Here is a 14730-nt window from a genome sequence, read left to right as displayed (position 1 = left end):
ATTAAATTAAATTACTTACCCCTACTTAAATTACTCATATTTAAATACGTAGTACTTAAATATAACAATATATAAACTAAATGTACTAACCTGCAGATCACAAGTGCTGAATTCGGCAGGGCTTCGCCGCTTTCCTTCTCCTCACTCCTCTCTTTTTTCTGGATTTTTGGTGGAATTTTCGGACTCAAATGAGGAGGGAAGGGGAGGGCTGGACCTTTTATAGGGGTGGACACCCCGGTCGCCCGGGGGGGCGACAGGCCCCCCTGTCGCCCGCGTGGGGGGGAGGGGGGGCGACAGGCCCCCTGCCGCGCCCGTGGGCTGGGCCCAGCGGCGGTCGCCCGTGGGCTGGGCCTGTCGCCCCCCAACGGGCGACAGGGCTTTTTTTTCCAGGGACCTTATTGCGAATTTGAAAAAAAAATTACACTTAAGGCCTGTCGCCCTATGGGGGGTCGACCGGGGGTATTTTTGAAATATTTCAAAACGGACATATATTTTTGAAATTTTTATTTTTAAAAAATATAAAAAAGAAAAAACCGCCTCCAGAGAAGTTGAGATGGTTCTGGCCGGATCATGTCATGTATGTGCCACGCGCAGGCCCACCACGCCTCCCTGGAAGCAACGTTTTTGGGACACGGCCCAGCCCACCAAGCACTTAAGCACTCTCGCACTCGACGGACGCACGCAGGCGCCGCCCGACCAGGCACCCGCACGAGCGCCGCCACTCGCCGTCCGTCGCCGCGCCGGCTGCAATCTCCGGTGAGTTATTCAGCAAACTGCCGTACGTATCTGCCTCGATACTGATACGCGTATCTGTATCCATGTAACTTAGACATCAGGTGCTGTCTTGCTTTGCTGATCTAACTTTCTCGGCTCTCCGTGTTGCAGGCAGCGAGATGTCCGAGTACCAAAATGTCGTTGGGGGGAGGCTGAAGCTCAAGGGGAAAGCTTTGGATGTCAAGGAAGGTGGAGTCAAGAAAAAGAAGAAGCAGCAGCACCATGAGGACTCGTCTCAGATTGGGCATGATGAACTTCATCAAGGTTTGGCTCATTTACACTGGCTTCTGAACGTAAGCAAACTACTCAAATTTCTGTGAACGACTGAACGTGTTAATGAGCATCATTGTGTACGCTAGTAATGACCTGTTAATTGGAGTATTTTAGGTCATCAGATGATCTTCTTTTAACCCATATTTGTACAACAACAAATCCTTTAATCCCAAACAAGTTGGGGTAGGCTTGAGATGAAACCCTAAGAACCAAAGCACAAGAACAAACAAACCAACCAAACGGAATAAGGAAAAGAAATATAATTTTTTTTACATCAATTGCGTGCTGAAAGTTAGTGATGTTAGCTTGTATCCTTTATCATGCCCTCTGTTTTGTCTCTTTTGTTGCGCCTCACAAGTAAACAATGTGAAACTTCAGAAAAAAGGTGTTTTGGGAACAACCCTATCACTAAATTTCTGGGAAAATACAAGTAACAACCCAACCAAACCACAAAGCTAGCCCTAATGTTTCATGTGGTGTATTGTAGTCTGAATAAGTTTCAGATGGTACTTAGTAAACCTGTCAATAAAATAGCACTATAAGCTGGTACACCCAGTTTGTGCTGCTAAACTTTCACAACACTTTTATGGATCCCTTTTGATGTTTTTGAAAAATAAAAACAAAGGTGATTGCCTAGGTCATCATAACCAATGCTTGTTGCAGGTGGACCGATTTCTTCATCGATGGATAAAAGAAAGGGGTCACCATGTCAACAAGGTTACCTTGAAAGTTCTCAAGCTGGTAAAATGATGAGATATTCGATCCCAAACCTTCCAGAGGTATGTCAGTTATCGGCATAAGATTCTGAGAGGGAGATTTAGATGGCAAGCCTAATGTCACCATGATTACTCTAAATAGGACACAAACTTCATATATTTTATATTTATAAACAAAGGAAAAAAAATGTTTAGTGTTGCAGTTTGTTTCTTTCATGGCCCTGTCTTCCAAAATTAGTTATTTTTCTTTGTTCTAACTATAATCGTTCTCCCTGCAAAGGCTGTAGGGTAATATGGTGCCTTATATATGCGTGTTTCATCCTATAATCTATGTATACCTACTGCCTCCTGAAAGTTTCTGAGCTTCTCAGATCACTGCAACTGTTTCAACTTTTCCTACCACCCGGGAAGCATATATCAGCCAATATATGGGCATGTAGCTATTGCTGCTGTATGATACGGTCCCAATTAGAATACACTGTTAGCAGCTTAAGATTTCCCGCTGGCTTTGTGGATTCTAGACAAATGTGACAGATATTACTAAGCCTCTGCAGATAAGAAAATACAGTCGCATGTCCATAAAATCTTTTTAGTCAAATTGAAAGCAGATACTTAATGCTTGTTCTGCAAAGTCCAATTTTGGTGTGTTGCAGCCGGAAGCCTTCCACTATCAGAGCAGAAATACGAGCAGGCCTAACCATGGCAATTGGCAACTATGCATGTCCATTTGAGAATAATATGAAAAAGAAAACATTCTGTTTTGATAACTTAGTGTTAGTGGGATTTAGGTAAACCGAGCATTGCACAGAAAAGTTTATCCGTATTAACCATATTATTAATTGTCATTGAAATTCCCATGCATTATATTACTTTCCCATTTAGCAAACCTTGTGCAATCAGAGGTGGATTACCCATGTGCTTGTGCTAACCCCTCTCGTCTAAGTGACAATTGAGTTCCCATGGCTGTACATGCAGGACATCTGGCGTCATATACATTCCCTTGTGCCACTGCGTGATGCTGCTTGTGCTTCTTGCGTGTCTCGTGCGTTTCTACATTCCTGGAGATGTCGTCCTAACCTCATCTTTAATCGGCATACTCTTCGGTCGAAAGCACATGTGTCTGGAGCGAATTTGAGCCATACACTTGACTGCATTCTGAGAAGGCACTCGGGTGTTGGCGTGAAGACTTTGCAACTTGTATTAAAGGATATTGCCAATAATGGCGATCTTGACAGTTGGCTTCAGGTTGCTGCTGCACCAGGGATTGAAGAATTAATACTTATGCCAATATCTGAGATGATAAAGTACAACTTCCTGTGTTCACATTTATTGGAAGGGGTTAGAAACTCAATCCGGCTTCTTACACTTGGCTATTGTGCCTTCCGTCCCACACCTGAACTTGGCCCCTTAAGAAGCCTGACAAGTTTGTGTTTGGATACTGTTGGTATTACGGGGTATGACTTGGAGTGCTTTTTTTCCCATTCTCGTGCTTTAGAGCGGCTGGTGCTCATGGATTGCCAGGAAATAATTTGTCTAAAGATACCTTGTGAGTTGCAGCAACTCAGCAGCCTCAGGGTTTGTGGATGCTGGAGGCTAAAGGTGATAGAGAGCAAAGCTCCGAATCTCTCCAATTTAGCCATCATTGGGAAGGTAAAACTCTCTGGAGAAACATTGCAAATGAAACACTTAAGCTGTTGGCGCATATAGATGAATAGCACGGTAGCAGGGTAACAAACCCTAGTTCGCCCTCCCTTGGAGGCTCTGAACTTGTTACGTCGCTGGAACTTGTGACTGAAGAATCGGTCCACAACACTTCCCTCCCCGTAAGAAAACAACTTGTCCTCAAGCTGGAAATCCGGATGAGACTCCTTGAATTGCTCCAATGGCTCCCATGTGGCGTCAGCATCAGACTGGCCTTGCCACTGAACCAGTAAATCCCATGATGAACGGGATGGTCTTGCGCGGATAACAGCTGCCGGCGCAGGAACAGCTCGGCCATGGATGATGGGTGAAAGAGGCACTGTAGTGGATGGCGAGTCTCCAGTGAACTTCTTGAGGAACACCACGTGGAACACATCATGCAGGCGGGACTTGGGCGGGAGCTGCAGACGGTAGGCTACCGTGCCGACGCGCTGTAGGATCTGAAACGGGTCGTAGTAGCGCGGCGAGAGCTTGGAGGAGGAAGCTCCTTTCACTGATGCTGCTGCCCGTTGGTGGAGGCGAAGCCAGACCCACTCGCCCACCTCGAACTCAACTCGCCGATGAGTCTTGTCGTGATACTCCTTCATGTAATCCTGAGCCTGGAGCAAGCGCTCCCTGATGTCGGCCAAGAACACGTCGCGTTCCTAGAGCTGGCGGTCCAGAGCGACCACCCTTGCCACGCCAGGCTCATAAGACAGCAGTGTCGGAGGAGGTCTGCCATAGACCACCTGGAACGGTGTCGTCTGGAGGGCGGACTGGTACGATGAGTTGTAGCAATATTCCGCCCACGGAAGCCAACGCAGCCAGCTGCGAGGATGATCACCTGCGAGACAGCGAACGTAGACGCCCAAAATACGGTTAGTAACCTCCGATTGGCCGTCCGTCTGTGGCCGGAACGCCGAGCTGAGGCGGAGCTTGATGCCGACAAGCGTTAAGAGCTCCGTCCACAGCTTGCTCGTGAAGACTGGGTCCCGATCGCTCACAATAGAGCAAGGGAGACCATGGAGCCGTACGATCTGGTCGAAGAAGACCCGGGCGATGGATGTAGCAGTGTGGGGGTGGCCGACCGCAACGAAGTGGGCGTATTTGGAGAAGCGGTCGACGACGGTGAGGACGACGGACTTCCCTCCAACGCGTGGAAAGCCCTCGACGAAGTCCATGGCGATGTTGGACCAGACCGAGCTCGGGACGTCGAGGGGATGAGGAAGACCGGCGGGGTGTAGATGTTCGGTCTTGTTGCGCTGGCAAACCTCGCAGCCCTTGACGTAGTCGCGGACGAGACGACTTGCGTGCGGGTTGTAGAACGAGGCGCGGAGGCGGTGCAGCGTCTTTTGGGCGCCCTCATGGCCCAGCCTGTGCGTCGTGGCGAGAAGTTGGGGCCACAGCGAAGATGTCGACGGGACGAACACGCGGCCGCGGTGCATGACGAAGCCGTCCACCATGGACCAGGCGGCGCCGGCCGTGCCATCCGCGATCTCGCGCCGCTTGCCGACGATATCTTGTAGTGTGTCTGCCTCCCGTCTGAAGTCGTCGAAGATGGCGAACTCCGGGGCGGACAGCGCTAGCGCATGAGCACTGTCCGAGTCCTCGTCGCGGTGAGATAGCGTATCTGCCACCGCGTTCTGGCGACCAAGCCTGTAGATCACAGAGAACGTATAGCCAAAAAGCTTACTAACCCATGTGTGCTGCGGAATAGTCGAGAGGCACTGGTCGAGGAGATGCTTCAAGCTGCAGTGGTCGGTTCGGATGGTGAACGACCGCGTCCAGAGGTATGGCCTCCAGTGGCGAACGGCCTGGACAAGGCCGATTAGTTCCCGTTCGTACGCGGCTAGCTTGGCGTGCTGCGGCGCCACGGTGCGGCTGAAGAAGGCGATGGGCCCTTCGCCCTGGTGGAGGACCGCGCCGAACCCGGAACCTGAGGCGTCGCAGTCGACGAAGAACTCCTTGTTGAAGTCCGGTAGCTGAAGCACAGGTGCGGACGTCAGGGCGGCCTTGAGAGCGTTGAAGGCCGCAGTGGCGTCGTCCGACCAGCGGAACGCCTCCTTCTTGAGGAGGGCGGTCAGGGGCGCCGCGATGATCCCGTAGTTGTGGATGAAGCGCCGGTAGTAACCCGTGAGGCCAAGAAAGCCTCGCAGTGCTCTGATGGTCCTGGGGATCGGCCATGCCTTGACAGCATCAATCTTTGACTCATCCATGGCCACGCCGGAGCCGGTGATCACGTGCCCGAGGTAGGCGACGTTGCGCTGCGCGAAGAGGCACTTGGAACGCTTGAGCACCAAGCTGTGCTCGCGCAAGACGGTGAAGACCGCATGCAGATGCTGAAGGTGCTCGGCCCATGTCTTGCTGTAGATCAATATGTCGTCAAAGAAAACAAGAACACACCGGCGCAGGAAGGGCGCGGAGGTCCTCGTTCATGAGTGCCTGAAACGTAGATGGCGCGTTGGTGAGGCCGAAAGGCATTACGAGGAACTCGTAATGGCCATGGTGAGTGCGGAACGCCGTCTTGGCGATGTCGTCGTCGAACATCCGCACTTGGAAGTAGCCGCTGCGCAGATCAAGCTTGTGAAGTATGTCGCGCCGTGGAGCTCGTCCAAAAGCTCCTCCACGACCGGAATCGGGAACATGTCCCGAATGGTCTTGGCGTTCAACGCCCTGTAGTCGACGCAGAAACGCCAGGTACTGTCCTTCTTGCGCACCAAAAGGACGGGGGCGGAGAACGCCGAGGTACTTGGCCTGATGATGCCTTGGTCGAGCATCTCTTGACACTGGCGTTCGATCTCATCCTTCAGCAGTTGGGGATAGCGGTATGGGCGTACCGCCACAGGTGCGTTGTCGGGGGCGAGGTGGATCCGGTGATCCAGATGGCGCTGAGGGGGCAGGCCAGTCGGTTCGGCGAACAGGTCGCTGAACTCTTGCAGAAGACGTTCCAGGAGATCCACCGTGGCCAGCGCGGACAGCTTGGGTGATGGCGTTGCGCCGACGCCAAGCCAACGAACTCTGTGGGAGTCACGCCAGAACGTCATGGTTTTCAACTTGAAATCTCACAGCACCAGTCCTAGAGTGCGCAACCATTGGCACCCCAGGACGAGCTCGTATCCCGCCAAGGGGATGATGTAGATGTCGACGCAGAAGTCTTCGCCGGCGATGGAGAACGCCGTGTTAGGACAGATGCCGGCGGAGGCAACGCGTTCGCCGTTAGTGACGCCGACCGTGAGGCCAGGACTCGGCGTCGGCTGGAGTCCGAGGCGCTCGGCTGTGGTGGTAGACATGAAGCAGTGTGTCGAGCCCGAGTCGACGAGTGCGACGAGCGGCTCTTGGGACACCGTGATGTCCAGCAGCATGGTGTCGCCCGTGGAGATGCCGGTCATGGCGTGGATGGACACTTCTGGAGAGCCGTCGGTGTCCGAGTTGGGGTCAGCTTCATCGTCTTCCATGTCCATGAAGTAGATGCCCCGCATGGGACATTGCTTGAGGTGCTCCTTGCTGAATTTCGCCGGGCAGTTGAAACACAGGCCCTCGAGGCGGCGTTGGGCCATCTCATCTGGCGAGAGACGGCGAGGACGAGTAGATGGTGCGGCCGGCTTGGGCAGAGTATTTGCCGGAGCCGTAGATGTCAATGAGGTGGCCGCCGACTTGGTTGGACGCGCCGGGGTACGGGGGGCGTCAGTCGTGATCTGGAGACGGCGTTCGTACGAACGCGCCAGCGCCATGGCGTCCTCCAGTGTGGTCGGCGCATGCATCTCGACGTCGGTGCTCATCGGTTGCAGCAGGCCGGCCGTGAACAGATCAATCTGCTGCTTTTCGGTGACGTCTTCGCAGCGGGCCAAAAGCTTGAGGAATTGGTCGACGTACTCGTCGACAGATCCAGTACGGCGGCAATGGGAGAGCTCGCCGAGCGGATTGCTGCGGAGGGGTGGCCCGAAGCGCTTCTGGACGCCGTCGATGAACGCTTTCCACTCCGGAACGCCGTGATTCTTCTCCCAGCGGTAGTACCACTGGCTGGCCGCACCTTGTAGGTAGAACGAGGCCGTCCAAACCTTCTGATCCGCTGGTGTGCCGTGTGCTCGGAAGAATTGTTCTCCCTTGTGGATCCAAGTGATGGGGTCTTTTGATCCATCGTACTTGGGGAAGCGGAGTTTGTGGACAGGTGGGGAAAGGCCGCGATCGAAGCCGCCTCCAGATGCGTCCTGGTCGAAGCGTCCCTGCTTGTCCAGCAATTGCGTCTGGACGTTCTTGATCGAGGTCGACAGATGAGCGTAGTCCTGACGAACTGCGGAGACCTCCGTGTCAACTTTCTTGCCAAGATCGCCCATCATCTTGATCATCTTGTCGACGGCCTCCTCAAAGACCGCCTTGGTGATTGGCTGATCATCGTCTTCGGGCATGGTGGTGGTGGTGCCGGGTGAGGGAAGCTCTGCCCGACGGCTGGCTGTGGAGTTGGCGCAGGGAAGTGTTTGGTTAGGGTTTTGCGGTGGGCTGAGGGAAGGCGCAAGATCAAAGTCAACTGATACCAAGATGTTGGCGCATATAGATGAATAGCACGGTAGCAGGGTAACAAACCCTAGTTCGCCCTCCCTTGGAGGCTCTGAACTCTTTGAGGTTTATTATCTGCTTAATTGTCTCATGTGCCAGCTCCCCCTTTATATAGAGCCGGCCCTAACAAACCAAACTAACAATTCTGAATAATACGAATTACAGCAAATAAAACATAAATGTGCCTAGCCACTAGTAGAAGCCGCCTTCTTGTTACGTCGCTGGAACTTGTGACCGAAGAATCAGTCCACAACATAAGCATGTTCTTTGGAAATGTGGTCTGTTATGCTCGCTCTGAGCTGCCGTCAATTTTGCCAAATCTTGAGACTCTTGACTTAACTTCTAGTGATGAGGTATATACTAAAACTTTAGGTCTTATAGAGTTGATATATGCCTAGCAAAATACTTATAATTTTCAAACCTAAGCCATGCCATATTTTTTGAACAGGATGTCCATACACCAATGCTGCCTACCAAGTTCATGTATCTCAAGCAACTGACCATTTCAATTACATCAGGATTGACCTTTTCCCCATCCTATGATTATTTTTCTGTGGTTTCTTTCCTTGACGCATCTCCTTCATTAGAGATTTTGGTCTTAGATGTAAGGCTCTCATTGATTATGTCCTGCATAGATATGTAGTAATTGTTGGATACATAAATTCAGGTTCCTTTTATTCTTCAGGTAAGTCAGCAACGTATGGGGCATGCATCAGTTTTTGAAGATTCCTCAAGTTTGAGGCAGATTGATGAAAGCAACTATTGCTGCCACAAGACTCAAGAGTGTGAAGATCTCAGGGTTTACCGCTGCAAAAAGCTTGGTTGAGCTAACGTGTCACGTCCTTAAGAATGCAGTGTCACTTGAGTCTGTTATATTGGACACCCTTTATGGTTGGAGGTGTTCTGAAGAAAATCGTGGAAGCTGCTTGTATATGGGCAATGGTATTCTGAGGGAAGCCCCAAGAGCAGTTGAGGCTATCAGAACATACATTACAAAGTTCCAGCCAGTGCTAAGTTTTCTGTTGTAGAACCTTGCAGACGGTGCCATAAAGTTGCACGTTCGTTGCAGTTATCATAGCAAGAAGGCAGTTTTCAAGCTGCTTCCTGGTTCGTCCTCTTTCATTGCGTGTATATATTTGCTTCCGTGTTTGTTTAAATCAGTATCTATATATTGCAAGCACATCACCATTATATATGTTTGGAACAGCTGATTGATTGTTCATGAGAGGATGATCAACGTACAGATGGATACCGCAGTAGTGCTGTGAGCAACAAGACAAACCGCGCAGAGAAGAAGCCCACAAGAAGGAGCAAAGACAAAAACAGTGCAGAGAAGAAGCAATTAGTGAAGAACAAGAGGATACAAGAGAGGGCGTAGTATTTAGCTATTGGGGTGTAATGTAATACTAAGCTTTACAATTCTTTCTAGCTTGCTTGCTTGTCTACAAGCTCAAACTTTGACTGAATAGCTTAATATTTCTGTATGCTCATGTTGGTAAACAAGACTATGGGTCACCAGGGGGTCGGCCGCCTCGCCTAGGGTGTGTGCTGACTTGTGGAGATTGGTAACTCGCCTCAAGAGCGCCTTAGCGTCTCTGACAATCCAGTTCAAGGGTTGGTGAGCTGACGCGTTGACGTGATGCAATATGTGGTCGCAGAGGCGGACGGCCTCGGCTCTGAAAGTGCCGCCCATCGCAGTCGCGTATCCAGGCGAGATTGCCCGCGCTGTTGTGGGGGTTGTCCACGCGAGCGGGAAGCGCGGAGAGGTGTTGGAGTAATGGGCTTGGCCCATTTATTCTAAAGCATTAAAAGAATTTAAAGTCCACTATTAATGTTAGGGAATCAATGTTTAATTCCGTATCGGGAATTGAGGAGGATCTCAACCGACTTAAAATGTGGACTTCTTGTACATCACTTGTGAAGCCGGTAAGAGGAGGACGGTGAACCACACGCGCGCGCTCGCTCGCCTCGCCGGGCCGGGCCGTGGCCGTGCGGCGCGGCGCGGTGTGATGGCTATTTTGCCGTTGACAGCAATTAATCGTGCGATTAAACGTGCAATTAAATCTGTAATTAATGGCCATAACCGCATCACCTAAATGACTCTGATGGTGTCCAGGTTCAACGATCCTGAGCACCTGAGTCACTATATAAGGAGTGCCATTCCCCTCATCCATCCTGCACCAGAGCACTGAGGCACTGAGGCAACTCGGCTCCTCTCTTCTCCCTCTCCAGTTGCAACAACTGAGTTCCCCAACGCTAATTTCTGCGCGCACAGAATTAGCGTGAGCAGGCCTCCGAAACCTTGCTCGCCTTGAGATCCTGCACGGGATAGGCGGGCAATCAGGTTTTTGGGTAACGCTTTAGCGTGACTGCTCAAAAATACGAAACCTTGCTCGCCTTGAGATCCTGCACGGGATAGGCGGGCAATCAGGTTTTTGGGTAACGCTTTAGCGTGACTGCTCAAAAATACTAAGGCTTTGCCCGATTGTACTACTACTTCCTGGTGGACGAGCCGAACGACTACATCGACTACATTCTGGTGGCCGAACGACTACGTCGACTACATCTTGATGATCGTTCGTGGGACTGCACTGCGAACTTCTTCCTGCACCGATTTAGTTCGACTACTTCGACTGAGGCCAACCGAGTAGATGTCTACTCCAGTTGGTAACAGCGCAGCCAATGCCTCCGGCAACGGCCCCGCTTTAGGGTACTCCCTGAAACTTTGGTTATTTATATTATTTATGCTTATATGTGTGATAAGTATAAACATGTTCACATGTTTTATTTTACTCCTTAAAGTCATAGAAATATTGCTAGTTTATACATTTAATTTTGGAATTAAAATATACCGAAAATTGCCTAGATTTCTAACAATCCAAAAACCTGATTGTGTTAATAGGCTTTCGGTATCTAGCTTTGCTGCATCAATCAAACCATCACCTTTTGATGGTTCAAATTACAAACGTTGACAAGAGCGGCTTATACTGTGGTTAACACTATCGAGAGTGATCCATGTGAAAGAGGGTAAGCCTGAACAATTCTCTCCAGAGGAAGGGAGTGCGTTCGATGAGGCTGATTTCCTCTTTCGAGGCTTGATCATTAGTGTTCTCGGTGATAACTTGGTGGATTCTTATATCCGGCTGCCAACTGGCAAAGCTTTGTGGGATGCTCTTGAGGCTCAATATGGAGTATCTGACGCCGGGAGTGAGTTGTATATCATGGAGCAGTTTCTTGAGTACAGGATGGTCGAAGACCGTTCTGTAGTGGAACAGGCTCATGAAATACATACTCTGGCAAAAGATCTCAAAAATTGCAGCAAAGAGTCCCCATGTGTGTTACCCAATAAGTTTGTGGCTGGAGGTATAATCTCTAAGCTGCCACCTTCTTGGAGGGACTTTGCTACTTCTCTAAAACATAAGAGACAGGAGTTCACAATAGATGGACTCATAGGGACTCTTGATGTTGAGGAGAAGGCGAGAGCAAAGGACATACGTGGGAAAGGAGTTGTTGGTGCTTCAAGTGCCAATCTTGTTCAGAAGAACAACTCCCATAAGAACAAGAAAAAGCCACCGCAGAACCAACCAAAGACTAAGAAGACAACCACTTTTAAGAAGAAGAAGAAGACGGGAGCTTGCTATGTGTGTGCTAGTACGGATCACTTTGCTGCAAAGTGTCCGAACCGCAAAGGCAACGACTCCGCCAACATGGTTATTAGCGAGCCTGGAGGAACTTCGGGGTACGGTAATTTATTACCTACTGTTCTTTCAGTCTTTGGTTCACCCGAGTGGTGGGTTGACACTGGTGCTAATATTCATGTTTGTGCTGATGCTTCTTTGTTCTCTTCTTACCAGACCGGCGGGACTTCCTCCTTTCTGATGGGGAACGGATCACATGCGCGTGTTCTTGGTGTTGGTACGGTAAATCTGAAGTTTACTTCGGGGAAGACCGTGCAGCTGAAGAACGTGCAGCATGTCCCCACCATCAAGAAGAATTTAGTCAGCGGCTCTCTACTGTGTAGAGATGGTTTCAAATTAGTCTTTGAGTCCAATAAATGTATCTTGTCTAAGTTTGGTACTTTTGTTGGAAAAAGTTATGAAAGCGGAGGTTTGTTCCGTCTTTCTTTGTCAGATGTTTGTAATAAAATTGCATACAATGTTATTAACGTTGATGAAACAAATGTTTGGCATTCGAGGCTTTGTCACGTTAATTTTGGTTGTATGATGCGCTTAGCTAATTTGAGCTTAATTCCAAAGTTCACTTTTGTCAAAAATTCTAAGTGTCATGTATGTGTTGAATCAAAACAAACTCGTAAGCCTCATAAGACCGCGGAGGCAAGGAGCTTGGCACCCTTAGAATTAATTCATTCCGATTTGTGCGAAATGAATGAAGTGTTGACAAAAGGTGGTAAAAAATATTTCATGACTTTGATTGATGATAATACTAGATTTTGTTACATCTATTTGTTGAAGTCAAAAGATGAAGCTTTACACTACTTTAAAATCTATAAAGCTGAAGTAGAAAACCAACTTGAGAGAAAGATCAAAAGAGTTAGGTCAGATCGTGGTGGCGAGTATTTCTCAAATTTATTTACTTTATTCTGCGAGGAACATGGTATTATTCATGAGAGGACGCCTCCCTATTCACCTCAGTCAAATGGGGTTGCCGAAAGAAAGAACCGCACTCTAACGGATTTGGTTAACGCCATGTTAGATACAGCGGGACTTTCCAAGGAATGGTGGGGTGAGGCTATATTGACTGCATGTCATGTCCTAAACCGTGTTCCTACAAAGAATAAAGAGATAACTCCTTTCGAGGAATGGGAGAAGAAAAGGCCAACACTGTCATACTTACGTACATGGGGTTGTTTGGCAAAAGTGAGTGTGCCAATAACCAAGAAACGTAAGTTTGGACCTAAAACTGTGGATTGTATCTTTCTAGGTTATGCTATTCACAGCGTTGGATATAGATTTTTAATAGTGAAATCTGGAGTACCTGACATGCATGTTGGTACTATAATGGAGTCCAGAGATGCTACATTTTTTGAAAACATTTTTCCCATGAGAGATGAAACAAGTTCATCTAGGCAAGAGTTCATCAAGGATGATGGCTCTGCTGAGCCGATAGAACACAATGAACATACACTTGTAGAAAATCCTGAGGAGGATAACAATGATGCTCCGAGAAAGAGCAAGAGACAAAGGACTGTAAAGTCTTTTGGTGATGATTTCATTGTATACCTCATAGATGATACACCCAGAACCATTGAAGAGGCATATTCATCTCCTGATGCTGACTATTGGAAGGAAGCAGTAAGGAGTGAGATGGATTCTATTATGTCTAATGGAACCTGGGAGGTCGTTGAACGTCCTTATGGATGTAAACCGGTTGGATGCAAGTGGGTGTTCAAGAAAAAGCTTAGGCCAGATGGTACTATTGAAAAGTACAAGGCTAGGCTTGTGGCCAAGGGTTATACACAAAAAGAAGGAGAAGATTTCTTTGACACTTATTCACCAGTTGCCCGATTGACCACAATTCGAGTGTTACTTTCTTTGGCAGCCTCTTATGGTCTTCTCGTTCATCAGATGGACGTTAAGACGGCTTTCCTCAATGGAGAGTTAGAAGAGGAGATCTATATGGATCAGCCGGATGGGTTTGTATCAAAGGGTCAAGAAGGAATGGTTTGTAAGTTGTTAAAATCTTTATATGGTCTCAAGCAAGCGCCTAAGCAGTGGCATGAAAAGTTTGATAGAACTTTGACCTCTGCCGGCTTTGTTGTGAACGAAGCTGGCAGATGTGTGTACTATCGCTATGGTGGGGCTGAAGGAGTGATTTTGTGCTTGTATGTGGATGACATACTGATCTTTGGCACTAGCCTTAATGTGATTAAGGAAGTCAAAGAGTTTTTATCTCAAAATTTTGAGATGAAGGATCTGGGAGAAGCTGATGTTATCCTTAATATAAAGCTGGTAAAAGAGATCAATGGTGGGGTGATTCTTACACAGTCTCACTATGTGGAGAAGGTGTTAAGTCGCTTTGGTTATAGTGACTATAAACCTGTCTCAACACCATATGATGCCAGTTTAATTCTTAGAAAGAACAAAAGGATAATGCGAGATCAGCTGAGATATTCTCAGATCATTGGTTCATTAATGTATTTAGCGAGCGCTACAAGACCTGACATCTCGTTTGCTGTAAGCAAACTGAGCCGGTTTGTTTCAAACCCGGGAGATGATCATTGGAAGGGTCTTGAAAGAGTAATGCGCTATCTGAAGGGGACAATGAACTATGGAATTCACTACACCGGGTACCCAAGGGTACTAGAAGTGTATAGTGATTCAAATTGGATTTCTGATGCTGATGAGATAAAGGCCACAAGTGGATATGTGTTTACACTTGGTGGTGGAGCTGTTTCCTGGAAGTCTTGCAAGCAGACCATCTTAACGAGGTCAACTATGGAAGCAGAACTCACAGCATTAGATACCGCCACTGTTGAGGCTGAGTGGCTTCGTGAGCTCCTTATGGACTTGCCGATAGTTGAAAAACCGTTACCGGCAATCCTAATGAACTGTGACAATCAAACAGTAATTGTCAAGGTGAATAGTTCAAAGGATAACATGAAGTCATCTAGACATGTGAAAAGGCGGTTGAAATCTGTCAGAAAATTGAGAAACTCCGGAGTTATAGCCCTGGACTATGTTCAGACGGCTAAAAATCTAGCAGATCAGTTTAC

The 14730-nt window shown here is 48.5% G+C and overlaps 1 protein-coding gene across 3 annotated transcripts; it reads left to right on the top strand.

Moving 5' to 3' along the window:
* Nucleotides 1–613: 613 nt before the first annotated feature.
* LOC120704550 (F-box/FBD/LRR-repeat protein At1g13570-like) lies at nt 614–9515 on the top strand. 3 transcript variants are annotated; one of them, XM_039988983.1, is made up of 7 exons: nt 614–756; nt 886–1038; nt 1711–1826; nt 2739–3413; nt 8446–8601; nt 8683–9104; nt 9205–9515. In XM_039988983.1, the coding sequence occupies exons 2-6, from the start codon at nt 894–896 to the stop codon at nt 8821–8823; spliced, it is 1233 nt and encodes a 410-aa protein (XP_039844917.1). In that variant the 5' UTR covers nt 614–756; nt 886–893; the 3' UTR covers nt 8824–9104; nt 9205–9515. The 3 variants fall into 3 exon arrangements, with proteins under 3 accessions (XP_039844917.1, XP_039844919.1, XP_039844918.1); XM_039988985.1 differs by having other exon boundaries at nt 2739–8350; XM_039988984.1 differs by lacking the exon at nt 8446–8601.
* Nucleotides 9516–14730: the final 5215 nt, after the last annotated feature.

This window comes from Panicum virgatum, chromosome 4K (assembly GCF_016808335.1).
Source record: "Panicum virgatum strain AP13 chromosome 4K, P.virgatum_v5, whole genome shotgun sequence".
Taxonomy (NCBI): domain Eukaryota; kingdom Viridiplantae; phylum Streptophyta; class Magnoliopsida; order Poales; family Poaceae; genus Panicum; species Panicum virgatum.
This window is presented reverse-complemented; position numbering and strand designations above follow the sequence as displayed.

Coding starts and splice junctions, on each gene's coding strand:
- LOC120704550 (XM_039988983.1), top strand. CDS start 894: ATGTCCGAGTACCAAAATGTCGTTGGGGGGAGGCTGAAGCTCAAGGGG. Junction 1,039..1,710: donor GCATGATGAACTTCATCAAG/GTTTGGCTCATT, acceptor TGCTTGTTGCAG/GTGGACCGATTTCTTCATCG. Junction 1,827..2,738: donor CGATCCCAAACCTTCCAGAG/GTATGTCAGTTA, acceptor CTGTACATGCAG/GACATCTGGCGTCATATACA.